This window comes from Meles meles, chromosome 2 (genome assembly GCF_922984935.1).
Source record: "Meles meles chromosome 2, mMelMel3.1 paternal haplotype, whole genome shotgun sequence".
Taxonomy (NCBI): Eukaryota; Metazoa; Chordata; class Mammalia; order Carnivora; family Mustelidae; genus Meles; species Meles meles.
Window position 1 is genome coordinate 26,299,179 of NC_060067.1, and position 27,992 is coordinate 26,327,170.

The 27,992-nt window shown below is 35.4% G+C and overlaps 1 protein-coding gene across 26 annotated transcripts in view; it reads right to left on the bottom strand.

Moving 5' to 3' along the window:
* The window catches only part of FIP1L1 (factor interacting with PAPOLA and CPSF1), a 76,561-nt gene that overhangs the window by 35,820 nt on the left and 12,749 nt on the right, over positions 1-27,992 (bottom strand). For 5 of the 26 annotated variants that reach the window (XM_045998342.1, XM_045998340.1, XM_045998336.1 and 2 more), the window contains 5 exons: positions 25,485-25,549; positions 24,659-24,766; positions 24,017-24,147; positions 23,653-23,721; positions 14,217-14,326 (listed from right to left, as the gene is read on the bottom strand). In XM_045998342.1, the coding sequence (XP_045854298.1) occupies positions 14,217-14,326; positions 23,653-23,721; positions 24,017-24,147; positions 24,659-24,766; positions 25,485-25,549 (483 nt within the window). Of the gene's footprint in view, positions 1-7,799; positions 7,908-14,216; positions 14,327-23,652; positions 23,722-24,016; positions 24,148-24,658; positions 24,767-25,484; positions 25,550-27,992 lie in introns of all 26 variants that reach the window. The other 21 variants (XM_045998329.1, XM_045998327.1, XM_045998325.1 and 18 more) reach the window with 7 other exon arrangements.

The window sequence follows — 27,992 nt, forward strand, 5'->3', positions numbered from 1 at the left end:
TAAATAATTTTATGCTCACAAAATGAAGAGAGCCCTGTAAGAAATATATAATAGCATTTGAAATGTCTTCAACTACACAGTCCACTCCTACTTACCACCTTATACACTTTCAACTTCTGTTCTATAGAATTCTAATAGAATTTTTTAAAGTTCATGTTTTTCTGATTTTATGCCCGTGTCACTGACTTTCCAGATTTCCTCATGAACTCAACGAGAAAAAGTGATTTTTAACTCATACCCTTTGATATAGGTGGAAACTATCCTAACAGTCACACATGAGAAAAATCCAAATACCTCAGACATAAAACAAATATAGCTCTAATTTTTCCCCTAAAACTTAGAAGATTAATAGCTATGACCACTGTAACTTCATATCAAAACCGATGCCATCAACTCTTGGATATCTACACACATCTCTGATTCCAACATCCTGACAGATATAGGTGTATATCCTGAGGCCACAATTTCCCTCATCTTTAATCGCTACTTAGACTTCATTATAAAAATCTTTACCTCTACTCTTTCCTTTTCCATTCTCTCCCTGATTGCTGCATTCTCCCCCTCTCCACCTTTTAAAATGTATTCCCCTCAAGAACAAATTCTCACAAATATATCTGGGTTTGCAATTTCTCCAAATTATTAAAGTAGCAAAACTTAAATCCAGATCTAACAGTCTAATGTCTGTGTCCAAATGAAAGATTTCTATATACCATGGTTTTCTAAAGACCTCTGCTTTCAAATATTCTGGGACACATGAGAGTACTCATTCCTTAAAGTTTATTTTAAGGAAGTCTAATTTTTCAGCTTTAAATGGATTAATCACTGAAGATTCAAAGTGGTAAATAATAAGCTTATAAAAATATACACATGGAAAATCAGCCTTAAAAAATGTGCACCAGTAGAAGGAATCAAGAAAATTGCAATTTCTTACATTTCCACAATAATAACACCTCTTTGTCCAGGGATTTTTACCACACAAATGGATTTACCTCAAATTAATCAGAAAGGTGAAGTTTACCATTTTCTTCAGAAATATTTTAGGACAAGACACATAAGCATATACCAAAGTAACAAGAAGTAAATAATATTTAACAGAGATGAGTAACAATCTGTGTTATTCTGATGCTACATTATGAAAATTGATTTTGAGCTGTATTATTCTGAAAAATTTTAATGAACCACTTTTTATTTCAATGCATAAAAAATATTTAGTGGAGCTTCACTATGAGGATCTACTGCACCTTGAGTTTCCACATAGGACAAGTTTACCTGGACTCGCTTACACATTTGTTCAATAAGGCAGATAGCTAATATAGTTATCAAGATTCTCTTCTCTATATTGAACAATAACAAGCTAAAGAGAGACAGAAACTAACCACAATGGATATCTGAAGTCTCACTTATCTAGAGGCTTAATACAGGCAGTGGATTTCACAAAAGCCTCTACCTTTCATGAATATAAAAATATCTCCGAAATTATAATGGGATTAAATTAAAAGGACATATTTTGGTGATTCTGATGAAAGATACAACAAAAATTTTAAAAGGGACAAAATTAGGGCCAAGGGAAGACAAAGAATTAGTTATTAATCTTTTGTCCCAAATTTATCTCTGAGCTTCTCATTTTTTTTAACAGCCAAACTAAAGGACACCATTAATAACAAGTCTTTTGATATGTGTGTAAGATAAAAACAAAGCATTAGTTCTAAAGATGGCATTTCCTGGTAATAATAACTAGTGTTTACTGAGCACCTACTATGTGCTAGGAAAGCACTGTTCTAAGCACTTTATATAAATTCATTCTTCATGACCTTATGAAGTAACAACTATCATTCCCATTTTACAGATGTAAATAAAGAAAAGAATTTCTCCTGAGTCCAGGTTAAGAGAAAATACAAAAGAGTACAATAGTTTTCAAACACTTCTGACCCCAAAATATAGTTATTGAAGAAATACATTTTGCACAGCAATCTAGTGCCCACATATAAAAAACTGAGTTTCATGAAACAATACCCACTTATACTTATTATAAAGGAAAGAGTAACATTAAAATCAAACATGATTTATTAGTATTAAACATCACACAAAAAAGCAAAACAAACAATACAAAACCACGAAATAATTGGTGGTTAAGATCATGAAACTGATTTCTTACCCATCACTAATGGACTGCCATCTTACGCTATGAAAAACACTGAAATAGGGACAAAGTCTCCAATACTACTACAATGAAAACATAAGTGAATTTCACAGAGCTGTTTCTCGAAATGCTCCTCAATACTGGGTGAAGCGTAACAACGCAAAATTCAATAAAAGCAATTTAATCAGGTGGACCAAAACAATGTTGTCTGAGTGTACATGCCCTCTTGATGAAGATTTGCTCTAAGGATTTAACTGTACTTTTTTTTTTTTTTAAAGATTTTATTTATTTGTGAGAGAGAGAGAGAGAGCATGAGTGGCGGAAGAGGTAGACGGAAAAGCAGACTCCCCAATGAGCAGGGAGCCCCACTCAAGACTCAATCCCAGGGCCCTGAGATCATGCCCTGAGATCAGAGTATGTCACTGAGCCACCAAGGCACCCAGATTTAACTGTACTTTTGACCAAGAAACCTTAACTAGCATACATGGGATACTGAGGGATCAGAAGTTCCTCAACTTAAATATATGCATGTGTATAAATGTATTTTCAGGCAGCAGAGTCCATAGTTTGCAGCAAATTTTCAAATACTGTTTCAAAGTTCAGAACCACTATTATGAAAGAATGAATGAACCACATATCCTTGAAGAAATCTTTGAATGTATTTTTCCTCATAGCAGAGCTCCTAATAAGAACTACGCAGTAACAGCAATAGTTCAAGGATTCATTTTCTAAGAAAAAAACCTAAACGTGACTATTAAATATTCCCAAGTGAAGACAGATCCACTGGTATCACTGTCTAACTCAGGTCATACAGCTAAATAGATGCCAGTAACAATTCTCCATGGAAACTGGTGCAACATCTTTTAAGCTACCTTAACAAAGAGGTAAGCCTTGAAAGACATGTAGAATGGATTTAGCCACGTAAGATGGGGAGGGAGTACATTTTAAATGGAGGAAAGAACATGAGCAGAGAAAGTATGTAAGGAAAATAATATATGTAGGATTTCAATTTCCAGTTTGATAAATATACTATCTACCAGTCTGCAACAGAAACAGCACGATACACCTTTAATACTGGCTACCAACCAAAAGCAGCAGAAAATATAAATCAAATGAGACTCACACAAAATGAGACTCTATAAAGTTGTAAAATGCTACGCAAACATCAGTTCCACCCAACTCTAAATCTTTCATTTTTACCTCACATTCCAAAGTGGTCACTAAACCTTTGATTAATAACCAATTAATAATCTTTATGCCAACCCAGAATCCCATCTCTCAATCAGTGGTTCTCAGTGCTTCCTACACATCAGAATTATCTGGGGGCTTTTAACCCAACAACCGGAGTGCACACCAGACTATTTAATTCGGTCTCTAGGGCCTAAACATCCACAATTTTTTAAAGCTCCCAGGTAATTCCAATACATAGCCGAAGTTGAGGACTACAAATAAAGGTATGCCCAAGAAAAGCAGTTAATATTGTATTTTCTTCTAAAAACGTTTAAAGTAGTTGAAAAAAATTAAAACTTAACTCCTTAATTCTCAATAAATATAAAGTCATACCTACCAAGGCCTGATAATTAAGGTAAGGCTGCCATTCGTTGCATATATATTATATATATTATACTGATATTTTGAGTTTTGTGGAGTCACATAGTACTGCCTCTATACTTTTTCTTTTAACTTCAAAAGCACAAGAATAATTTTTCTACTATGTATAGTTTATAAAGAAATCTTAACGTATTCTATTTTTCAGTGAGGATTAATCAAAAATGCTATCTTGAAAAATAATGTATGTACAAAATAAAAATCACAGAATTTAAAACTGCTTTCAGAGTATGTCAGGTATTGTCTATCACTACTACCATTAAAGAGGCTGTGCTGGGAACAGAGATCCCAAGGGAACTAACACTTATTGGGTACCCTGCAATAGGTACTTCTGCAGCATAGAAGCCATTTAATCCATGAGTACTTGGTTTAAGTCCAATTAGTTTCATTTTCACAGATATGGAAAAAGGCTCATTTGTGAAGTAAAGTGCCAGTACCAAGATTCAGGCTCAGGTCTGACTAACTCCATAGTCTACGTCTACAAAATGTTTTTGATGCTAACTTTCTGGGGTATGAATTTTTAATATGTTACTTTTATAAAATGTCCTAAAAACAAACACAAAACCCTGAAGGCTTAAAGGTGATCTACGCTAAATGGGCTCATAAATGTATTCATTAGGGAAGCCAAATTTACTCACTTTTGTGCAGAGCTTGAAATAAAGGTTTACCTGCCATATTTATGTTTAATTTCATTTTTTAAATTTGGAAAAGATACTACTCTACAGAGAATCTTTTAAAATAAAGGCCTTCAAATGTTCAACCATGTAAATTCTTAAAAGGTACGTAATGCCGCATGACTGCTCAGTCAAATGACATGAAAAGGTTCATGTTCATCTTTTCATTATATTATTTCATCAAGACATAAGTAGTACTGCAAGAACAAATGAAGAAGCCAATCTGAGACTGAATGTCCATTTAACATCCAGTTTTATTGTACAGTTTATGTCTGTTATAGGAAGTGCAAGCAGGTTTAAATACTTTAGTGATTCTACATTAAGCAATTTTTACTATTCCTTTCAAGAGTCTCAGTAAAAAAGCATTAATATTAAAAAACAAGACATTGTTAATAAGACAATTATTAGTAAGACAACCTAGAATTTGAAACTACCTGACAAAATCTGATATTATAAAATGGAAACAGAACACACAAACTGCACATTAGGATAAGATTACAGCAGTCATCCATATTGCCAATTACAATTTTCTGTGTTCATTAAAACTGCTTTATTCTTCTTACTAATTGGCTTAATGTCATAACTCTGAATTTATAAAACAAACTCATACCAATAAAATGTCCTTGCTACATACATCTAGTTAGCTTGAAGAGTCTATTAACCAAAGTTGGAAGAACACCATGTTATATAAATTAATAGGAACACACATGAGATAAGAAATCTGAGTCTCCAAATAAGTTAGAGGATCGCAACCACTGTTTAATTGCTCTTTACAAAGAGATAAAAGCCATGTTTCAAAAAAATCCCTACGTTTCTCAGTTATGTTAACTACAGGAGCCAGCATCTCAGTTTTTATTAAGGGTGTGTGTCCACATATAGACATACACATACACCACTCAAAAGAATAGCTTTTACTTAAATTTTTCTTCTTTTGAATTTTTCAAAAGCACAAAATACATACTGAAAATAGTGTCAAATTTCCTACCATGTACATTCCCTGAGACTAATCACAAAGTCAGAATGAGAGCTTTCTGTATTTCCAAAGTACCTTTTTTAAGGGGTGGGGAGTGGGGGAGTAATAGTATCAATTTTGACATGCATTATTTTCAGTTATGAGAACTAATACCTTCTCTGTAAACTAATTATCTTCAAGAAGTAAACTATAGTATCAAAAGCACAACTATTTTTTAAATATTTTAATTTATTTTTTCAGCGTAACAGTATTCATTGAAAAGCACAACTATTTTAAGTAAAAAATTCTGTCTAATGATTGATATAAAAAGGAATTTCAGATATTGAAACAGCAAAAGAAAATACACATAAAGTTTTAAATTGTATTAAAAATTAGTGATTTAAGTATTTCTATGCCTTTGCTTACGAAAATCAACCTGCTTTAACTGCAGGTACTAAAAGGCAGAAAACCGGGAATTCTAGCCCTAACTTTGCCTCTATCAGACATAAATTTGGGCAAATTCTCTACTTTCTCAGATCTCCTCTTCCATGTATACCAGGGACTAGGCAGAAAATAAAGAATTTCATGATTAAAAGGGCCTTCCTGATAACACAGTCCAGCCTATCATGTTAAAAATATAGAAAGAGAGGCCCAGAGATTTTAGGGAACTATCCTAAATTCACACAGGCACAAAACCAAACTTAATGTTCAAATCCAGGACTTGTGCCATGAAACTGCTATAAGTTTAAGAAGGTAGTTATTTTTTATCTACAGAATGGCTACTGATTCATCTCCACAATAGAACAAACAAAATGAAAGCTCTTATCGTCTGGCCCTTTTGGGATCAATAAACAGGCTGTTCAGAACTGCTGGCCAGGTTAAATGTAAATCTGAGTTTCTCTATGCACTTATGTTGTAATAACTAAGTTAAATATTATACAGAAATTATATTATTAGCACTCATGTTAAACTCTGGGGTTTCACAGAAATATTAAATGTGAAATGTGAACTATTAAATGTGAAAAGATTCACATTCACTCTCCACACTTATCAGATCTATTTAAAGTAACTCTTGAAATTTCTACTGGTACTTCAAGAGTTCTAGTTTTAAAAACCAAGGTCAATATCACGTAATACTACGAAAAATGTCAATGGGTAGGGTATATTTTTAAAATGTAAGATATGCAAATTTTCATTCTATACCCTGTTAAAGCACACATGCCATGGAGACTATTCTAGGAATATAGATAATATATTTCTCTCTGCATCAATTACTATACTTCTAGTTTGGATATTCTTTAGAAAGTCAAGATATTTTTGACTTTGAGATGAATAGCCACTTTTGAGAATGACCAAGCTTATTGTCTCCTAACAAGAGATTCTATCAGAGTCAAGCGGACTAGAAATTCTGACTATTCATGGAGAACATATAATAAAGACTCCAAAGAAAAGGAAATATAAGAAAATAAAATTCTGACAGTGTTTCCTCTCTTTGCTTTTCTTTTAGTTGTTAGGATCAAAGGTATCTGATCATAACATACATACCTAAATGAAAATATTTAAAAGAACATTAATATAGCATAAACCTGCCCAGGAAGAAAGCTTAAAATGCTATAACGAACACAAACAAAATATCACTCCCATACCATCATTGTTTAAAACTTTAAATGGCAAACTAGGGAGGTGCTTAAGTCTACATTTCCAAGTCAAGCAAACTGTTAATTGCTCAGACTCATTATTATTTGCAATGTACTGTCATATCTAACACATCTGCTTCTCACTACATCCCTTGGGGCAGAAATTATTATTCCCATGTTATAGGCTCAGAGAGTATATAGTTCCCATCCAAGGCTGCATACTTTGTAACTCTAAGATTTAGAACGCAAACCAGAATTCTGCAGAGGAGTATCAGGAGTAAAAGCACAGTAACAACAAAGGTGATGGTACCTCCCAAGACAGATGGCAGACTCAATGAAATGGCTGCTTTACGCACTGTAGTTATTATAAAACATTTGGAAAGATTCAGTGCAGTTCAATTTTATAGGTTCTAAATACCAGCTCAGAAGGCTAAATTTTATTCAATAAATAATGAGAAACACCCAGGGATTTAATAGGGTGTGATACGAGAAAGAAGAATTAAACCTGCAGTAGTAGGGAGAAAAAAAACACTTACTGAGGTCCCATTAGCATGGTTCCATGCAATTTATAATGCAGTATAAAAAGCCAGAGAGATGACAGGCAAAGAGTGAGGTGACAGGGCCTGACTCCTGATTTTTAAAACCCTCAATTTCTATAACGAAAAAGCATAATTGAGGGGGTAAAAAATATGGTACAATTTCATCAAGATTTATTATCTTATTACTAGACAAAACAACACTGATGATCTAAACATCAGGGAGTAGCCAATGTTTAAAAACAGCCTTACCTTAGGTCAGGTGATTCGGCCCTCCCATACCGGTCCTGCCACTTCCCAACGCTGGAATTGGCTTTTCTGGAGGCAGTACTTGTCTGAGACTGAGAAGAGGTGCTGTTTCTGGTGAGATAAATTTTCTATGTTTTTTCTTACATATTGTTGTCTCTGACCCCCCTTGTTCTATCTTTTTTTTCTTTTCTTTGACATGCTTTATCTAAAGTCCTTTAGCATGTTCCTACTGTAGCATTCTGTCCAAGGCTCTGTGGTACTAAAACTACTAATAGGTATTTAAAGATAAATGTGCTATCAACATTTTATTAACTCTAGAATATTTTTAGAAATATTTTTCCAAAATAACATGATGTCAAAATGCAAAATAAGAACCAAGGGCTTGTCAGGTTACAATATATTTATCAAGAAATAACTTTCTGTGCTTTTATGAATAACATTAACTTCTGTGGTTCCACAAAACCTTACTCAAAACTTTGGTTTTTCTTCCCCTATGTTCTTTCAATAACAGGTACAAATAGTGCACCAGTTAACAGTAACACTCTGATGTGTTTTATAAAAACCTACACTTTATATATTTCATAAAAATTCCATTTCAAAATAACTCAAAATAAAATCTGAAAGTTAATTTTACCCATGACATATTCCATAAAAAGTTCAGCGATTTACACTCCTGCCAGTCCTTTACACTCCTGCCAGTCCTTTAAAGGACTAATAAGACACGCTTTCAAGGAAAAATTTTCTATAGGAAAAATATGTATGTTTATGTATCTGCTTATTTATGTAAAAAGAAACACAGGAAGAATAAATCAGAAACTAGATAAAATGAAGTTAATCATTAACAGGAGTGAAAGAAATTGGGGAAAGTGACAAATCTGAGTATGCTTGGAACTCCTCAATGTTTTATATATGCAAAAAATAAATCAATAAACATGGAGGAAAAGAAAAGCTGAATACAAACAGAAACAATGGATCAAATTATACTTTAAATGATTAACACAAACACTCTGAAGGAAATTTTCTGAGTATTTTAACTATATACACTCAGCCTGGAAAAAAAAAAAAAGAAAAAGAAGAAAACAATTCCAAAGGAATCTTGAAATCTACTTAATAGATTTGGTTTTCATAATGGCAGGTGAAGTCCTAATCTATTCTGTCTGTATTTTAGGATTAAAGTAAGAATAAACCATGAAGTTGGTGGGAACTAGGTTCTCAATGCAGTAAAACAGTAAAAGCTGCAAGATGGAAAAAACAAAAGGGAAGTAGAAACCTGTGGTGTGAAATGTGAAATAAAAGACACATGATGATTGCATGATTAAAATTATACATTATTTATTCTCCCAGCTGAAAAAGTCTAGAAACCATGACAATCCAGCACCAATGAGCAAGACTTTGGTTTCTAATCATCATTTCCCACTAAAAGGCATCAAGGTGCTTTCAAGAAATGGTTACTTCCAGGGAGGGTCAGAGAAAGCACAAGATAAGCCTGGAACATCTGGTAAAGCTAGAAAGTAAAAAAATCCTCAAAAAAAAAAAAAAATGATGGGGAAAAATCAAAAGGTCACAGGAGCCACTCTGAAAAGTCTGCGACAGAGCAAGTCTGGAATAACTGGAGCATCAGTATGAATTACAGTATATGTAAGCTGTACATATAGCTTAAATACTACATATACAAATAAATCATACAAACACACTCTTACACATAAAATAAAAACTAGTGAGTCTAGTTGATAATAAGTAAGTGGAGATGGGAAAGCTCATTTTTAAAGGAGAATGCCAAGGATTAAATATAAGAAAAAATAATAGTTAGATAATCACTATTTTATAGCCATTATAGTATAATGGGAGAAAGCAAAAATCATCAATGGATACTAGAATTTGGGGGAAGTTTAAAAAGAAATAGGATAGATACGTCTCCTCACAGATTATTTACTAAATACAAAGAGCAAAAACAGTAACTTTGCAGTGCAAAATCCCAAAGAACACCATCACAATAAAATGATTAAAGCTCTCATCACTAATAATGGGGCAAAATGACATCATGTACCTCCAGGCTGATGCACTGAGGACACAACATCACTTATGTAGTTTCCTGCCTAAAAAGCAAAACCTGAATCCAATAAAGAAGAAACATCAGGCAAACTCAGACTGAGGGATGATTTACAAAACAACTGGACTGGTCTCATCAAAATCTAGTCAACGAATACAAAGAAGGTCTGAGAAACTGCCTCAGATTAAAGAATAAAGAGAAAAAAGACTTAATTATAATGGATGATCCTGGACTGAATCCTAAATCAAGATAAGAACTTCCAGAAAGACATTATTGAAATAATTAGCTAAATTTATGGTTTGCATATTAATATACTGGCTCATTATTAGATTTTCTCACTTTGATAACTATGTCCTAGGATTACATAACAGAATGTCCTTGTTCTTACATTCTGAAGTCTTTAGAGGTTGAGGGGTATGATGTTCATAATTAATAAATGGTTCAAAAAGGAAAATATTTTTGGGACATTATAAAGCAAATATGGCCAAATGTTAACAAGTGGAGAACTGGATGAACAATAAGTGAGTGTTCAGCTTGTGAAAATTTATCAAGCTGTACTTGACATATACGAAAACTTTTAAAGATTAAGCAAAACATTCTGATATATTAACATTTTACTTAAGTATGCCATTTTGCTGGGCAATACAGAATGTTAGAAACCTAGCATTTCTACCTATAAAGTACAAAGAATCAATAAAAACAGTTCTGTGCAAACATACCAACAGTCACCTACACATTAATAAGGCAATCTAAGATTTTTAACAAAGGAAATACAGTGGTAAGGTCAGTAGTACAGCTCATTACTATTTGTTGTGAAGTCTCTATTAGGTCTTAAGTGACATTCCTGTTTTCTCCCTAAAGTCAAAAAATTTCACTTTAACACATGTCTCTCCAATCTCCATAAATACAAAGACTAAAACAGAAAAAAACACAAATATTTATTTAGGGAAATACTTCACAATGAACCCAGAAAACGGCTTTCCTAATGAGCAATGGGTACTGTTCTTTCTATCAAAAAGTGACATACTGACATGTTAGGTATGTTTCTATATAGGCTGTGGTGGCAATTACCCACTTTTTTGGCACTAGTGATAGATCTGTTAATGTTTCCATCATTTCTTTACTTCCTTTTTACTGGCTCCTAGCTTCCAGTAATCTCCATCTTTCCTTTAATCCATGGTTATCCATCATTTTAATCACCTCAAGGACCCTCTCGCCTTTCTTGCTCCTTTGTCATATTTGCCTGGTATAAATGCAACCTCTGTTAAATCCAGCTCTAGCTAATCTTCACGAACATATGAACACCTGAAAGGGCGAGAGAAACACACCCAAGCAAGTTGACTGGTGTCATTTTAAACCCACAGCCATTAACCTCCAGAAAAGGTGGTAACATACTGTCTCCCTCTCTGTGTCCATTTTTCACTCTACTAATTCATTCCCATCAACATACAAAAATGCTGTAATATTTCCCATTTTGCGGGGGGGGGGGGGAGACTTCTCTTGGTGGTACATCTCCCTCCACGTGGTGCCTAGCAATCCTACTCCTTTACCTTAGTTCACTCACACACCTATAAATGACTATTTCAAAGAATTTCTCCTCTCCTCAAATAGGCAACACCCACTTCCACACGTCCTCATGTTCACCAATAAGTCTGTATCCTTTGTGCTGGGAAAAACTGAAGCCAAGAGAAGAGAGCTTTCAGTTGCTTCCATCAGTATTCTCTTACCCATCACCCTTCACCATGTCCCGTCTTCTCTCCTGTTACTATGCGTGAACCGTCCATCTCCTTCTTAAGACTAACCCCCCAGCCTTGCATATTATATCCTGCCCTCTGACTTTCTTAAAGACATTGTTCTCACAACGGTTCTTTCTTCCTTCTTGAATCATCAATACTCCCTCTAGTAATTCATTCTCCTAAGTCTACAAACATGCTGTAATTTCTAACATTTTAAAAAAACATCCCCCTGGTCGCACATTTCCCTTCAGATACTATTTCTTGGCCCCCTCAAAAGAACAAAAAAAATCCTCAAAAAAGTTGTCCATATGTTCTTATTCTAATTCCTCTCCTTCCATGCTCTCTTGAATTCATTCCAAAAAGTCTTTTTTTCAATCTTCGCCTTATCCCACTAAAAATGATCCTGGTCAGGATTACCAGCAACCTTTACATTTTAAAATCCAAAAGTCAGGGCCCCATGCTGGGTACAGAAATTACTTTAAAAAAAAAATCTTAAAAATAAATAAAATCTAAAAGTCATTCTCAGACCTCTTCTTCTTGCCTATCGGTATTATCTGGTAGTTAACTGTTCCTCTACTTTGAAACACTTCTTTTTTAAGACATACACTGGGTGTTCTTCCTATGTCAGTAGTCATTCTTCGCTATGGATATTCTCCTTCTCCTCTTCGTCCTTATTTTTCTGACCTTGAAGGAAGCACCCGAAGGCTCTGTCCCTCTTGCTACTTCTCTATCACGACTTATCTCCTTAATACTCAAATTCACTTCCACTACTTCATTTAAATACTACTTAAACACTGATCGGTCCCAAATTTCTATCCCCAGCCCATACCTTTCTCCTCAACTCCAGATCCATATATCCCCGTCCTATACAAATTTCCACTTACAGGTCTAGCAGACATCTCAATTTCATTATGTCCTAAACTGAACTCTTGGTCTTCTCCCCGCTGAAAAGCACTCCTCCTGCAGTCTCTTCTATCTCAGATGTAAAAGATCCTCACCATCTGCACCAGAAGCACTTTGGTCCAAGTGATCTCTTGCCTAAGGTAACTGTTACAACCTCCTAACTGGCCTCCCTGTTTCTGCCCCTCACCACTCTGTAGTCTGATTTTAATAAAGTAATCAAGACTTTAAAAACCTACAGTAGATTATTCCATTCCTCTACATAAACCGACAGTGACACCCCTTTTATTTCACTTACAAGAAAAGCCAAATTCCTAACAGTGGTACAGTGCCCTACATAACCTGGCCCAAGGTTGTTTTAAAAAAAAAAAAAAAAAAAAAAAAAAAGGAGGGGGCAGGCAAAATAAAAGAAAAGCTGCTACTGATTTTTAAATACTTTAATTAGCACACATCTACAGAGTATTATCTATGTACGTACTACTATTCTAAAACATTTCACATAAAGTAAATCATTTAACATACATAACTACCCTGTGAGGGATGGATGATTATTACTACATTTTACAGATCAGGAAATGAAAGAAGATGATTAGGGGATGTGCTCAAGGACACACAGCTAGTACGTAACATAGCCAGAACTGGAACCCCAGAAGTCTAACTCCAGAGCCAAAGCTCTTCCCATCATTCTATACTGCAGAACATGATAAACTGAATGAATGAAAGTGACCTCTTTTAAAATACGAAGAATAAAAAAAAGACTACATATTAAAAGGATCAGTATTCCTCTGCTATGATACTTTCTTAGCCAAACATTCGATGAGGTTTCATTTAGTTTAAATAATATATGGACATGACCATGACTAGTAATTGTTAGGATGGGAAGAGACAGGCAAAATCCAAGATGGCTTTGTGACATTTAATTTTGGCTGAAAGTTTCAAGAATCTTCATCTTAGGGCTAAACCACACGTTCCCATACTGTCTCTTCCTGCATTTGTAATATTATGAAATATTATCTTTTACAGCAATTCAAAATTGCAGAATAACAAAACCAGAAAACTGTAACATAAACTCAAGCAAATACCACAAAAGATAAATGATCTGGCTGAGAACTAGTAACAGTTGGGTTACTGACTTGTTTCTGGCCCAGAGGAATAAATGATAAGTCATCTTCATCCAACTGAAAATTAATCTGCTAACATCCAAGCTTACCCTTTACCATTTTCCTAGTAACAGGCTAACCATTTGCCAGCACATCTGCCTCTTAAAATTGGTACCTTGTGGAACTCAAAGTTAGGTATTATCAAAACCAAAGAAAGAAAAGAAAATGGCTTTAATCTGAAAGATTGCCCAGGCTCAAATCTCTATAATCTTTTATTAAAATTGGTAAAATATATTAAATTCAATAGATCTAGACTTAGAAAGTCCATTAACTCTTAATGTAAGAATAATAATAAGCACAGAAAACAGTAAGATTGTTGTCATCACCATCTCTCCTAAATGTAAGATTATCTTTTTTATATACATGTAACTATATACCATGCTTCATTTATTGCTTACCTAGATTTTTTTTTTAATGGGAAGGCACCCAGAAGAGTTTTTCACAGAGAATTCATTTTGTATTAAAACATGGAATGTTCCAGTTTTTTTGCAGAACATTAAGCACTTTTATAGCACTAATACAAGATGAAGATACCAATGCCTTCAGTAATGGGAGTTATAATTGTCTAACTAACCTGCTTGGTGGGAGTCCAGTCTTGAACAAAGAAGGAGGAGAAGTAAACTCAGCTTTTGTAGATGGAAGTGCTGCTTCCTTCTCTGAATTTCCAGTTCTTCCCTGCTGTACCTTAAAAAAAAGGGTTATTAGCTTATTTAAAAGAACACTCAAACATACTAAACATGTTAAAATAAATTTATAACATCTGATTTGAATTTAAACATGAAGAAAGTTTTGTTGCTGAATATTAAACAAAATTACCCTATTTTAGAACAGCACTAGGCGAAAGGCACCAAAGATGGATTAGGGGATCAAAATGTTCCCAACTATTAAAAAAGTTCATACTAATAATGTCACTTAAAAGTCCAATAAGCTATAACTCTTTAGTCCTTTCATAAATTCCCTTAAATTACCACAGCTAAGTCCAAGATACTTGGTTATGACTCCATGTTTCGGAGTTTAAGAAAGGCCTTGAAGAATTTTCCCCTTTTATGTTTACTACCATTCGGAAAAAACTACCAATGGCCATTTTAGCCATTCAGACCATTTTCTATTCAGACTGTGATTTGCTCCAACATGAGTATCAATAATCTATTCCTGTGCTTCCATACCATTTGTTTCCCCCTCATTATGGACAGTACCACCGTCCTGTCAGTCAGTACATCTAGAAGCTTGAAGGCAGTAATCAGTCTCCTTAATAACCTTTTCCCCCTCTTTATATTCACCTTCAAACAGTTACCTACTTACTCTATAATTTCTCCCAGATTTAGCCACCCTTTCTGCTCCTAGCAGAGCTTTTCAGAATGGTCCAGTCGCACTCGTTTACACTGGTGAAATTATTCTTCGTGCTCTTTTGCTTTTATACTCACCTTCTGATCTTAAATCATCATTAATTTATTAAATTTAAGCTAAGTTGCCCGACACTTGAATAATATCACACCATATTTTACGTCCTACTTATATTCTACTGTTCAGTCTAAATTCAGGATCATTCTCTTTCATCATGAGGCAAAGGCCAAGAAAATCTCAGACACCTTGACTCTGTTAGATTCAAATCACTGACTGAATTCCAGAAACCATCTACTTCTCACATAATCACTGTGAGAGAAAAATAATATATTTGAGCCACTGAAGTCAGATATCTCATTAGTACTGCTGAACCCAATCCCTAATGGGAGTCTTCATATAATTAAGGCTCAACATTGACATTTTAGAGCACTACCCCTTAAAAAAAAAAATCACTTAAAAGGCTCAGATCCCAGTGAGGGATAACAGAGGATCAGCACTAAGAAAATGAAGATAGAAGGTAAGAAATGGATCTGATAAACACTTGAAAGGTAAATTGACAGAATGTGATGACAGGGAAAATAAACATGGTTCACTCATCGAACATTAAATATCTATCATCTAAAAAAAACTATTAACAGAGGCTGAGACTAGAGAGAGAAATACAACAAAATCTCCGACCATGGGACAAGACACACCAACGATCAGAGCAATACGATAAATGCTAGGAAGAAAAAGTAACTGTGGGATAAAAGATGCTACAAGAACACAGAAAAAGAAATGCAGTATTCTTCCTGCAAATGTCTGGAATATCGAGAGTTGGCAGTACAGTCTCAACTGTTCTGAGCTTCAGTAATTTATATCCGATGTCTTATGTATCTAATGAGCAACTCAAACTTACCGTGGCCTAAACAAAGCTACTGATTTTCCACTGATGATCCCTCAAACTGATCCTATCCAAGTCCTCCCCATAAGTAAAGAGCACCATCATCTACTGAACTGCTTAAGGAAAAAAAAAAAAAAGAAACCCTAATAATTATCCAATAAATAACTATCCTATGTCAACTTTATCTTTATGATATATACCAAACTCAACCACTGATTATATCCACACTGAAAATCCAGTTTATACCTACTACCACTTCTCAACTGTTCTGCTAAATTTTCTGCTTTAGTCTTACCTCTGGAAAACCCATCCTCTGTATGTAGCCAAGCAATCTTACTAAAAGTGTAAATCAACTCATGTCTCTCCCCTGCTCTAAATTCCCCAATGGCTTCCTAATGCAAACCGAATAAAACCTAAATTTATCATGGCCTACAAGTATTTACACTGAACTTAGGTTTTATTCAAATCTGTATCCCAAGTACCTAAAAACAATAATTGCTCAATATATATATTTTATTTGATTGAATTTAGGACTCAGTTTAAATGTCACATCAAAGTCTTTCATAGGATTTAAGAGTTTATAGCTATGTAATTTTTTGGCCCAGTTATCTAATTAATGACTACTTTTCCTCTTAGTTCAGGAAAACTCTAAGATTACAAAGCCGAGGTCTATAATGCTCACCTCCTCTCCCTACTTAAGCCTGAGATGCTTCCTGGCATAGTCAACACTCAATTAAAAACTGGAAAAGGGAGAAGAGCTGAAGAAGAGAAGCCATAAGGGTTTAGAGAGAGAGAAGAGAGCACAAATGAAAAATTATTTTTAATAGGGGGGAAAGCAAGAAAATGCATCAGGAAAACACAGCTAAAATTTTAAACATGTAATTTCTTTTCTCCTTTATTTTTTGGTAAAATCTAATTATGAAAATCTTGCCATTTTAGCAACTCTCCTAATCAACTTGTATCCACTTGTCTTCAGATGCTACACTCAGAATTACAGACTCAAAACCTGTTTATCCAGAATGAGACTGTTTTTTTTTTTAAACATAATCTAGAATTTTGAGAAATAACTATAAGGTACCATGACGGATTTTTTTTTAAAGCATTTTATTTATTTGTCAGAGAGAGACAGCAAGCACAAGCGGGAGGAGCGGCAGGCAGAGGGAGAGGGAGAAGCAGAAGGAGGCTCTCTGCTGAACAGTGAGCCCGATGTGGGGCTCAATCCTAGGACCCCAGCATCATACCCTGAGCCAAAGGCAGATGCTTAATCGACTGAGCCACCCGGGTGCCCCACCATGACAGATTTTCTAAAAACAAAATCATGTCAGGTCTTACGTAACCAAACAAAAGCTGAATGAAGTTTGTAACCTTGAAAAACTAAATATGTACCCAAATTATGCTACCAGTGGTACCAAAACTTAATTTGTGAAATTTCCTTTAGCTGCCCTTCATAGCATTATTTATAAAAGGTTAACCTTACAAACAAAATAATGCCTAAAAAGAAATTTAAGTGTGGTACACCCAAATAATACATTCTGCAACTACTTAAAATGTTATTTATCAAAAAACTTTAATAAACTAGGAAAACAGTTGCCACATGTTAAGGTAAGAAAAGGAAAAATAGCAAACCACATAAATTATAATTTTGTTTCAACCCACAAAAACAAAAAGACTGACAAAGCAATAAAATTTGGGACTCTGAAAGCATATTAAAAAACAGCAACTGACTGAGCAAACCAAAGAAACCCGAATCATAAGTCAGCAACAAGAAACAAAGATACTATTATTTTCATGGCAGGACCCCAAAAGGTTCGGGAATTGACAACTCTAGTTCCCAGAACATTTGAATCACCCAAGTATAAATTCTCTAAGCAGGCCACTGGAATCTATTCCCTGAAAAATCAGATCGCCACAAAAAGAAAAAACAAAGTAACCCAATAATACGGATAAGTGGGACTGTTAAAAGCTTAGCTCTACAGTATCAAATTTCATTTATATTCAGAGTTTCCAATCACCTTTTTAGAAGCCCATTCCCCTATGGCCAAGGATCAACAAACATTCAAGGAGAGTCAGTCTGAAGCCAAAACAACAAACATACTATACAAGAAAATAAAACCGAAATGAAATGAACAATCTATCATTAATAAAAATATCATCTGAGAGACAGATGAGAAAAAAAAATACTCCAATACTGCATGCGTGAACAACAGGATGCTACCGTTAAATACCAAAGGAAAACCTTCTTGGATACTCACAATATAACCACAGAAATGAAAAAAATGAGTAGAAGAGTTTTAAGGCCGAAGGAATCTCCCAGGTAACAGAAGATAAACAGGTAGAAAATATGACAGAAAAGAAAATGGAAGGACTAGCATAAGAGGTCCAATATGTGAACTGGAGGTCCAGAAGACATTAAAAAGCAGAGAGAAAGTAAAAACATAATAGAGGAAAATACCCCAGAAATGGGAGGATATGTGCTCCCAGATTAAAAGAGTACAAATGAATGCTTGGTACAACAGATAACAGACCAAGACACACGGTTGTGAAATTCAAAACAGAGTGACAAAGCTTATACTCATCCACGGGGGAAAACAAAATCATCTATGCATGTGTGTGCAGGTATAGGCATAAAAATATTTTCACAGAAGGTTGTGGGTCAATTTTTTCTTACACATTACCCCTTCCCACTAGTCACTCTTTCCTTGCCCCTCCCTCCAAATTACATAATTACACAATTGTTTTTGCATCCAAATAGGTGATTTTTATTTTAAACCTATTAAACTACATCTCCTTTCCTTTCACTAAAAACAAACAAAAAACCCTCATTTATATTGAAGTATATAGAAAATTATTAGAATGTCAAAATGTAGACAATCATTGAAGCATTATAGTAAACACATAGGAGCTCATTTATACTATTTTATCTACAGGTTAGTATGTTTGAAAATTTACTTTAAAAGGGTAAAAAAAAAAGGTATTTTAAAGAGGCTGGTAGGTGGCTTGTCTCTCAGTTGATTAAGGAGTTTAAAAAGCATACTTGGAGCAGACATGACTAGAACTTAAATTACAACTCTTAAATCTGTTCCTTTTTCCATTCACTAGCTTAAGATGGGTTCCTCAATCCCTACAGTGCTGCAACAGCTCTTTATCTGGTCTTACTTCCTTTCTCTTCCTTATATTTTAAAGCCTACCCTTCTAAAGAACATTTGTCAGTTTTCTAAAAATCAAGTCTGCTCATGCCTATCCTTCTACTCAAGAACTTTCAAATGGCTTCCTACGGCCGATACAAATGTCTGTAAGCTAGTTTAAGATTAAGTCTTTCCCATCATGGGCCCACATCTACCATTTCCAGGCTTCTCTCCTCTAATATCTCTCATCTGCCCCAACTCTCCTTTCATGTTATCTGGTTTTGTTCATATTGCTCTTTCTACCTACAAAGTTCTATACTCCCCTCTCTTCTACTAATGAAAACTCACTGTCTTTCAGTTAGCATGTCTGAATCCTTCTAGACTCTGCATGTTAGGATAACCCACCCTATCTTCTGAACTCCCCACTGCACTTTAGTAACAACACTAACATAACATTTCTCAAAATATAACATGACTAGTTCATATATATACATCACTCAGATGATGAGCTCCCTGAATACAGAGATCCTGTTCTTACTACAGTATGTGGTACAGTGCCATGCACATTAGAGGTGCTCAGACGTAACAGGAAAATTGGGGAAGTCCTTTTCCTTCTTTCTGTCTGTCTCACCAATCCTAGTAACTGTAATTCAAACATTGGATTGGTAGATAAGATCTTAGACTTTTTTACACCTTACACTGATGCCAGAATTATATTACTTAAAAGCCACATCCAGAATTATGTTACTTATTCAGCACCTTCTTAGCACAAATAGGCAGTAACTCCTCCAACTTGTCCTTGTTTCTAAGGCTTTCTAATATTGAACCCTGCAAAGCCACCTCTCTTCCACTTCTTTCCAAAGAACTCTTCGGATAAGGCTAATTTCTGTTTTTTAAATTCATGGAGATATTTTTTTTTTAAAGATTTTATTTATTTATTTGACAGAGATCACAAGTAGGCAGAGAGGTAGGCAGAGAGAGAAGGGGAGCAGGCTCCCCGCTGAGCAGAGAGCCCGATGTGGGGCTCAATCCCAGGACCCTGGGATCATGACCTGAGCCGAAGGCAGAGGCTTTAACCCACTGAGCCACCCAGGCGCCCCCATGGAGATATTTTAAAGATTTATTTATTTATGAGACCGAGAGCATGTGTGTGTGAGCACAAGCAAAGGGAGCAAGGGGAGCAGCAGGCAGAGGGAGAAGCAGGTTCCTCGTGAGCAAGGAGTCCAATACGGGGCTTAATTCCAGGACACTGGGATCATGATCTGAGCCAAAGGCAGAAGCTTACCTGACTGAGCCACCCAGGCATTCCCATAAGGCTAATTTCTTAAATACTCTCATCTACTATTTACGCAATTGAGTTTCTTTCTTTGCCCAAGCTACTTCTGTAATACTGAATACAGAATACTAATTCTGTATTCTGGAATACTTTTTCTTCTGTTCTCCATACTCAAGATTCTGATTAAAATGGCATATGCTTCTCTAATATCCCATCTTTAGACTCTTATTTATTTTATTTACTTATGTGACACACAGAGAGAGCATGGGGAGTGGCAGGCAGGCACAGGGAGGAGAAGCAGGCTCCCTGCTGAGCAGGGAGCCCCACGCAGAGCTCCATCCCAGGACCCTGGGATCATGACGTGAGCCAAAGGCAGCAGCTCAACCAACTGAGCCACCCAGGTGCCCCCAACTTTAGACATCTAAAAAAATACAGAAAAAGAAAGGAACTATATATGACACTCAAAGTTATTTCTAATCCTATAGTAGTTCTTTTTGTCTTTTTTAAATTTTAAAATCAATTATCATATAATCTATTATTAGTTTCAGAGGTAGAGGTCAGTGATTCATCAGTCCTATATAATGCCCAGTGTTCATTGCATCACATGACCTCCTCAAAGTCCATCACCCAGTTACCCCATCCCCCACCCACTCCCCTCCAGAAACCCTGTTTCCTATAATTAAGTCTCTTATGGTTTGCCTCCCTCTGACTTTGCCTTGTTCTATTTTTCTCCCCCTTCCCCAGGATCCTGTTTTGTTTCTTAAATTCCATGAGTGAAATCGTAATTGTCTTTCTCTGACTTATTTTGGTCAGCATAATATCCTCTAATTCCATCCACACTATTGCAAATGGCAAGATTTCATTTCAACGGCTGAGTAATATTCCATTGTGTATATACATTCACCTCTTCTTTTTATCCAGTCATCTGTCAACGGACATCTGGGCTATTTCCACAGTTTGGCTATTGCTACATAAACATTGGGGGGCAGGTGCCCCTTCAGATCACTACATTCCTATCTTTGGGGTAAATAACCAGTAGTTATTGCTGGGTCATAGGGTAGCCCTATTTTCAACTTCTTGAGGAACCTCCATACTGTTTTCCAGAGTGGCTGCACTAGCTTGCATTCCTACCAACAGTGCACGAGGGTTCCCCTTTCTCCATATCCCTGTCAACATCTGTCATTTCCTCACTTGCTCATTTTAGCCATTCTGACCAGTGTTAAGGTGGTATCTCATTGTGGGTTTGATTTGTATTTCTCCCAGGGTAATTTCTCATCACTCAAGTCTCCAATTTCTGTAGCATTTTGTCTAAAATAAACATCTTGGTACCTAATACTACCTAAGAAATTTACCTCTGCATATTTGGGATACCCATTACATTCTTAAAGTAATTTTTGTATTCCCCAGAGTTGCAGGATAGATAGTAAGAGACAACTCGGACTTTTTAAAAGAATAATAGCCCTAGAGAAATTTGAACAAGGAAATTTTAAGGTAACAGAAGCATGTCTGTAATTTAATGTCAACAGCAACCTGAAAATGCCAAGCACTCCCATACAACCAGTAGTTGCAGATTTTGAGCAACATCAATAAACTATATCCTACAGATCACAATATACATAAAAAGTTTGAGCCTCACACATTATTAAAATATACACCCTAGGGGCATGTGGGTGGCTCAGTCGGTTAAGTGTCCAATTCACGATTTTAGTTCAGCTCATGATCTCATCAGTCAAGAGGTTAAGCATCCCGACCCAGTCGGGCTCCCAGCTCAGCAGGGAATCTGCTTGAGATTCTCCCCCTTTATTCCTTCCTGCCCCAACTCATATATACTCTCTCTAATAAGTATTAAACAAATACACTCCCTGTTTCCAAATCAGTATTTGTAACAGATGAGTAATATTTATGTGCATTATCAAGGCAAGAAAAAGCATTAGACTATACCCATTAAATTCAAATCCTTCTTCATTCAGAACCAAATAAATGAGAATGGAACAATAACCTCCTCTCATGTAGCCAAAAGAAACTTCAAAATAATTTTGATACACAGTATGCATATAAAAAATGCATTCATGGTGACCACTTTGAGTAAGAGACCAGCCCCTGGGAGTTTTTTATTCTTTAGTTTCAGAAGTCTACTGCAAAAAGACAAAATACACAGAACCTGGCAGTTTATAAGGGCACCTTGTTTTCATTTGTTAGAAGAAATAAGAAGGACCACTGCAAATGAATTATTTCATCATTAAGACAACTTTTCTACCTATTTGTTGTAATAAGTGTAACAATATATTTACTCCTTAAATAAGAAGAAAGCACCAAAAAGCACTTGATGACCATTTAAAATAAAACAGACATCATTACACATTTTCAAAAGATTGACAGCAGAACAAGAACCAAATACTTACCCACAGTAGGATGCAAATTAAACTTAAATTCTCTACCCAGAACTGTGTCCAGCAGAGCGGCTACATCTGCGGCTATAGCACACGTATTGCATAAGGCAGTATTGCGGTGGACAGGGCTGCAGTCCCAAAAGGGTCACAGGAAAAGTGCCTGCCCGCAGAAGTTCCCTGAGTACATAACCCAATCTAAAAGCCACTCCCAGTCTTCATTCCAGTGTCGTTCAATACAAGAATTAAGAACTAAGAAGTAATAAGGTAAAGGAAAAGAGTACACAATCAGGTTTTGAGAAGAGTTTGCAGGTTGCTGTGTATTGCAAAAGTATGAAAATATGACATTACTCTTTGGATTGGGCCTGTGATCGTATGGGATGGAGAAGACAGAAGTCAGACTTGATTTCCAAGTGAGATTATCAACCTGCAAGTCCCCATAAGGCCTAATTCTTTCAAGCTACGAATTTTAAAAATCAACAGCTTTATCCTCTTCTGTTGAGTCTTTCTTAGAGACTGCTAAAAATGCATAAGCTTTGTCAGACATCTTAAACTATAAGACACATTACACCAATGATTTTAGTGTCATACAGATAATAAGCAGTATGCCATCTTCTTTACCACTTTTTTAAAAGAAAATTGAGAAAAATAAATCTCCAGTTCCAGTAAGAATTATAGCATGATCTAAAATGAGAGCTTAGCCTATTGGTGTGAACATGTCCTACAAACAAACATAGACTATAATTCAAAATAAAATCACAACATATAGCAAGAATAGTTTTACTTGGCATTTGTTAGTATAATAGGCTATAAATTCACATGCTTGCAAAAGTGGAGATAAAACAACAATCAGCAAATTTGTAAGTCACCAGGAAGCTGAAGGTTTGGAAAAAAGGTAGCTATTTCCACTTTAATCTTATCCTTTGAGTAGTGGTACGGGAGCAGACTCAAGAACAAAAAATGAGAGCAACCAAGGATAATTTACTAAAATTCACCTTAAAAAGATTGAATCTGCCATCTTGGATCTCTGCACCTGGTGTAACTTCCATAGTACAGTCTTCGGCCTAAGTTAAATAACATATTCCCCATTAAGATACCACATAATTTTTAATTGATAGGCCATATAAAGAAAAACTAGCTGTGGCTAGTCTGTGACTTGAAACTAAGAACATCAGATAATCATTAATACGAAACTGAAAGGGAAGGAAGGGCAAAAAACAAACATGGTAAACAGAATGAAAATTTTAAACTATCTTAGAGCATTTAACCACTTTAACGGGGGGAAAAAGTGATTTATCTGGGGAGTAAAATTTGGGACTGTAGAAAAGCCTGGGGTATTCTGGAATATTTACTAATTACCGTAATTTTATTTGTAGTAGAGGTAACTGGTATAACTTCAAGTCCCATCCGTATCCTCTTTTGTTTTTCACAGTAAGCTTTCCAGGTATCTTCATTAAACCCATAATTAAAATAATCAGAAAGATCAGCACCTAAAGATAAAGCACAGTGTTAGTGTACAAATATTTCAATCCTATTTTTATGCAGTATATAAAAGAAACTATAATGTAAATTTAGTGTTCTATCAGTTTTATCACTCCTTCTAATTTCTCCCAATTACTGCCATAAAGGACTGGTACTATAAAAATTTTTGATCAAAAGTATTTCCTTCAAGCCAGAGTACTATGCTAAGCAAAATAAGTCAGAGAAAGACAAACACATATGATTGCACTCATGTGGAATTTAAGAAGCAAAACAAACGAACATAGGGGGTAAAAAAGTTATTTCCTTTAGAAATGGCATTACAATAAAAACAATATTCAAGTCCACTTTGGTATGATGCAGTAAGATTTAATTATACAGACTATTCTTATTCCTCATCTACTTAAAACAAGAAAAATTATATTAAAAATAATATTCTAAATGGGTGCTAAAAAAGTACTTTTCTAATGACTATCTGTACTAAAAATCTTTTCAAACAGATACAATCCACAATAATCTTACCAGGTTTACGCCATGGTTTATCTTCAAAGGAATCCAAATCTACCTCTAAGAGTGGAACTCCATTAATGCTTCCAGGTGCATCAAGGTCCACCCCTTTGACTTTTGTTCCTATTTTATAAAATTACAAAATGGTGAAGGAGGTGTTATTAGCAAAAAGCTAAGAGATATCACAGAAAACAGAAACCATTAACACCTTTTTACTACTAAATAGCACTAAATACAGCAAAGGTTCCAAACAACGCATTAGAGTTATTTTTGCCATAAATAAAGGTGAGATCAAACTTTATGGAGCAGCTATAAAATTAACTGGACTGAGAGTTTAGATGCTAGCTGCTTATAAGGAATTCCTGTACCAACAGGAAGTTGCTAACTTCCATGTTTTAAATCACTTTTTTTGTACAGCCTGTGAGCTTAGTCTTTACCTTGTCAAAGAGTTGTAAAACAAACAAGAAAGCCAACCATGTAACTGCAACCCTGTGACCCACAGAACCTAAAATATTACAGAAAATTTGTCCAGGGACACCTGGTTGGCTCAGCCAATTAAGCATCTGCTCTCAGCTCAGGTCATGATCCTAGGGTCCTGAGATTGAGCCTCACATCAAGCCCCCAGCTCAGCAGGGGTCTGCTTCTCCCTCTCTCTCTGTGTGTGCTCATACATGTGCTCTTTCTAGTAAATAAATAAAATCTTTAAAAAAAAAATTTGTCCGTCTCTGTCATGTATGGTCAAAACCACTCTTTTTAACTGAGCTGTAAGAATTCTACCTATTTATGACCTTCATATAATGCCTTATTTTCCAATTTATACAGCTACAAATACAAGTTTTACCTGTAGTTCCATAAACTCTTCCCCCTGTTTTGATGTTAAGATTTACAGGTGCTGTACCATAACTCCTAAAAACAAAATAAAAATTATACTGAGAAACTTAAAACAGCAATATATTGAATGTGTACAAATAAATTACACACCCCACATAGTAACTACATGGATTAACAATGACTCACACATTTCAGAAAATGTTCTAAACTAATTAAAAAACATATTTTTTTAAAGTCTACCATTTTTTCCATCTAAAAAACCTATCTGCTACTAAGTCAGTATCTCACTGTACCAAACTTTGTAAGAAACTTGGCTAAGAGGAAAAAAGTCTATATACCTTGTCTTCATTTTCTCACCTCCTACTTGTTCAATATGCAGCAATCCTGCAATAAAGAAATTTCTCCATCTTGTTTCCAAGTCCAGTGAAATCCCTGTAGTCCTCCCTGCATTGGTTACTATTGATAAATCCCTCTTTCAAATACCCATAGGGTATTTTCGCCCATAAAAATGAATTCATTTATATTAAATCTAAAAATAAATCTAGGGTAAAAGTAGAAAAGTGTTTGGAAGTAGTCTGTGGTTAATGACTAAAGAAATAAGAAAGAAATTCCTAGAATGCTAGTAATGTGCCATATTTTGATCTGGGTGGTGGTTATATGAATGTCCACATATGAAAAAATTATTGAGGGGCGCCTGGGTGGCTCAGTGGGTTAAAGCCTCTGCCTTTCGCTCAGGTCATGATCCCAGGGTCCTGGGATAGAGCCCTGCATCGGGCTCTCTGCTTGGCAGGGGGCCTGCTTCCTCCTCTCTCTCTGCCTGCCTGCCTCTCTCCCTACTTGTGATTTCTATCTGTCAAATAAATAAATAAAATCTTTAAAAAAAAAAAAAAAGAAAAAATTATTGAGCTATACTTTCTTAATGTAATATACACATGACAGAGGAAAAAAAATAGAAAATCTGAAGTCAGACCCAGGTTCAAATACAAGTTTCATCAATTACTACTTGTATAACCCTGGCTAAGTCACTTAAGACCTCATGGATTTTGTATAAATTTTCTGTAACATGGATTTAGAAACAGTTCTCTACTTCTGCATACAATGCATTCTCGTATATGAAGAGGAAAATCAAATACACTAACCAAAATAGACTAAAATATAGTAAGACCTCAATGTTTTCAATGATATATTTCTCACATTATATTCATGTTATTTAATTTGCTCCTTTATTCTCACAAGTTCAGGTAATTGGACTTGTAAAGATTCATTATTTCTGATCTGCCTAATAATTTCTATTTTTTATCTACAATGTACTAAAATTATGAGACTTAAGTTATTCACTTACATTAGCACCATCATTTTTCAGTTTTCTGCTTAAAAATGATACACAAAAAGTGAAAAATAAGTGTAATAAAATATTCAAATAATTGTATAAAGCTCCACTGCTATAAATGCAGAAACTATGAAATAGCCCAAATTAAACTGTCACTGTCAGGTAGTACTACCATACAATCCTGAAATGTTTAAATCGTTTCAAGGACATTAATTCATCAGTAAATGCTTAAATACCAAGAATGCATCAGACATAGTTCTAGGCTAAGGAACGAGAATGACGAACTGAACAAATATAGCTCCTGTCCCACAATGCTTACATTTCAACAATCTAAATCCAGCACAGCAAAAGCACTTTTGGATTATGTATATCTGAGTTCTAGCTGTTTAAAAGTCAAATGTATAGGGGCGCCTGGGTGGCTCAGTCAAGGTTCAGTATCTGCTTTCAGCTCAGGTCATGATCTCAGGGTCCTGGGATTGAGCCCTGGGTAGGGCTCCCTGCTCAGAGGGAAGTCTGCTTTTCCCTCTCCCTCTCTCCCTCCCCCTGCTTGCTCTTGCTCTCTCTGAAATAATAAAATTTTAAAAAAAATTTTAAAAGCCAAATGTACAAAAATCAAGTAGTCTCTAAATGGTCCTCTTACAGAATTGCTAAGGATAAAACTAAATAGTATTCATAAAAGTCTTAATGATAAGTTCAATAAATGAACCTCTTGATTCCCACCCAACTATTTTCCCTTCCATGTTTTGTCTTTAAAACACCACTTTTCAGGGGTGCCTGGGTGGCTCAGTGGGTTGGGCCACGGTCTTCTGCTTGGGTGGTGATCTCAGGGTCCTGGGATCGAGTCCCGCATCAGGCTCTCTGCTCAGCAGGGAGCCTGCTCACTCTATCGCTCTCTGCCTGCCTCTCTGTCTACTTGTGATCTTTCTGTCAAATAAATAAATAAAATCTTTTAAAAAACAAAAAAACCCAAAAACACCACTTTTCAGGGCGTCTGCGTGGCTCAGTCAGCTAAGTGTCCGACTCTTGATTTCAGCTCAGGTCATGAATCTAACATGAGCTCAAGCCCCATATAGGGCTCCATACTCAGTGCAGGCTGCTTAGGATATTCTCTCCCCCCTCCCTCTCCTGCTCCTCCCCCTGCTCACTCATTCTCTGTCTCTAATAAATAAATAAAATGTCAAAAAATAA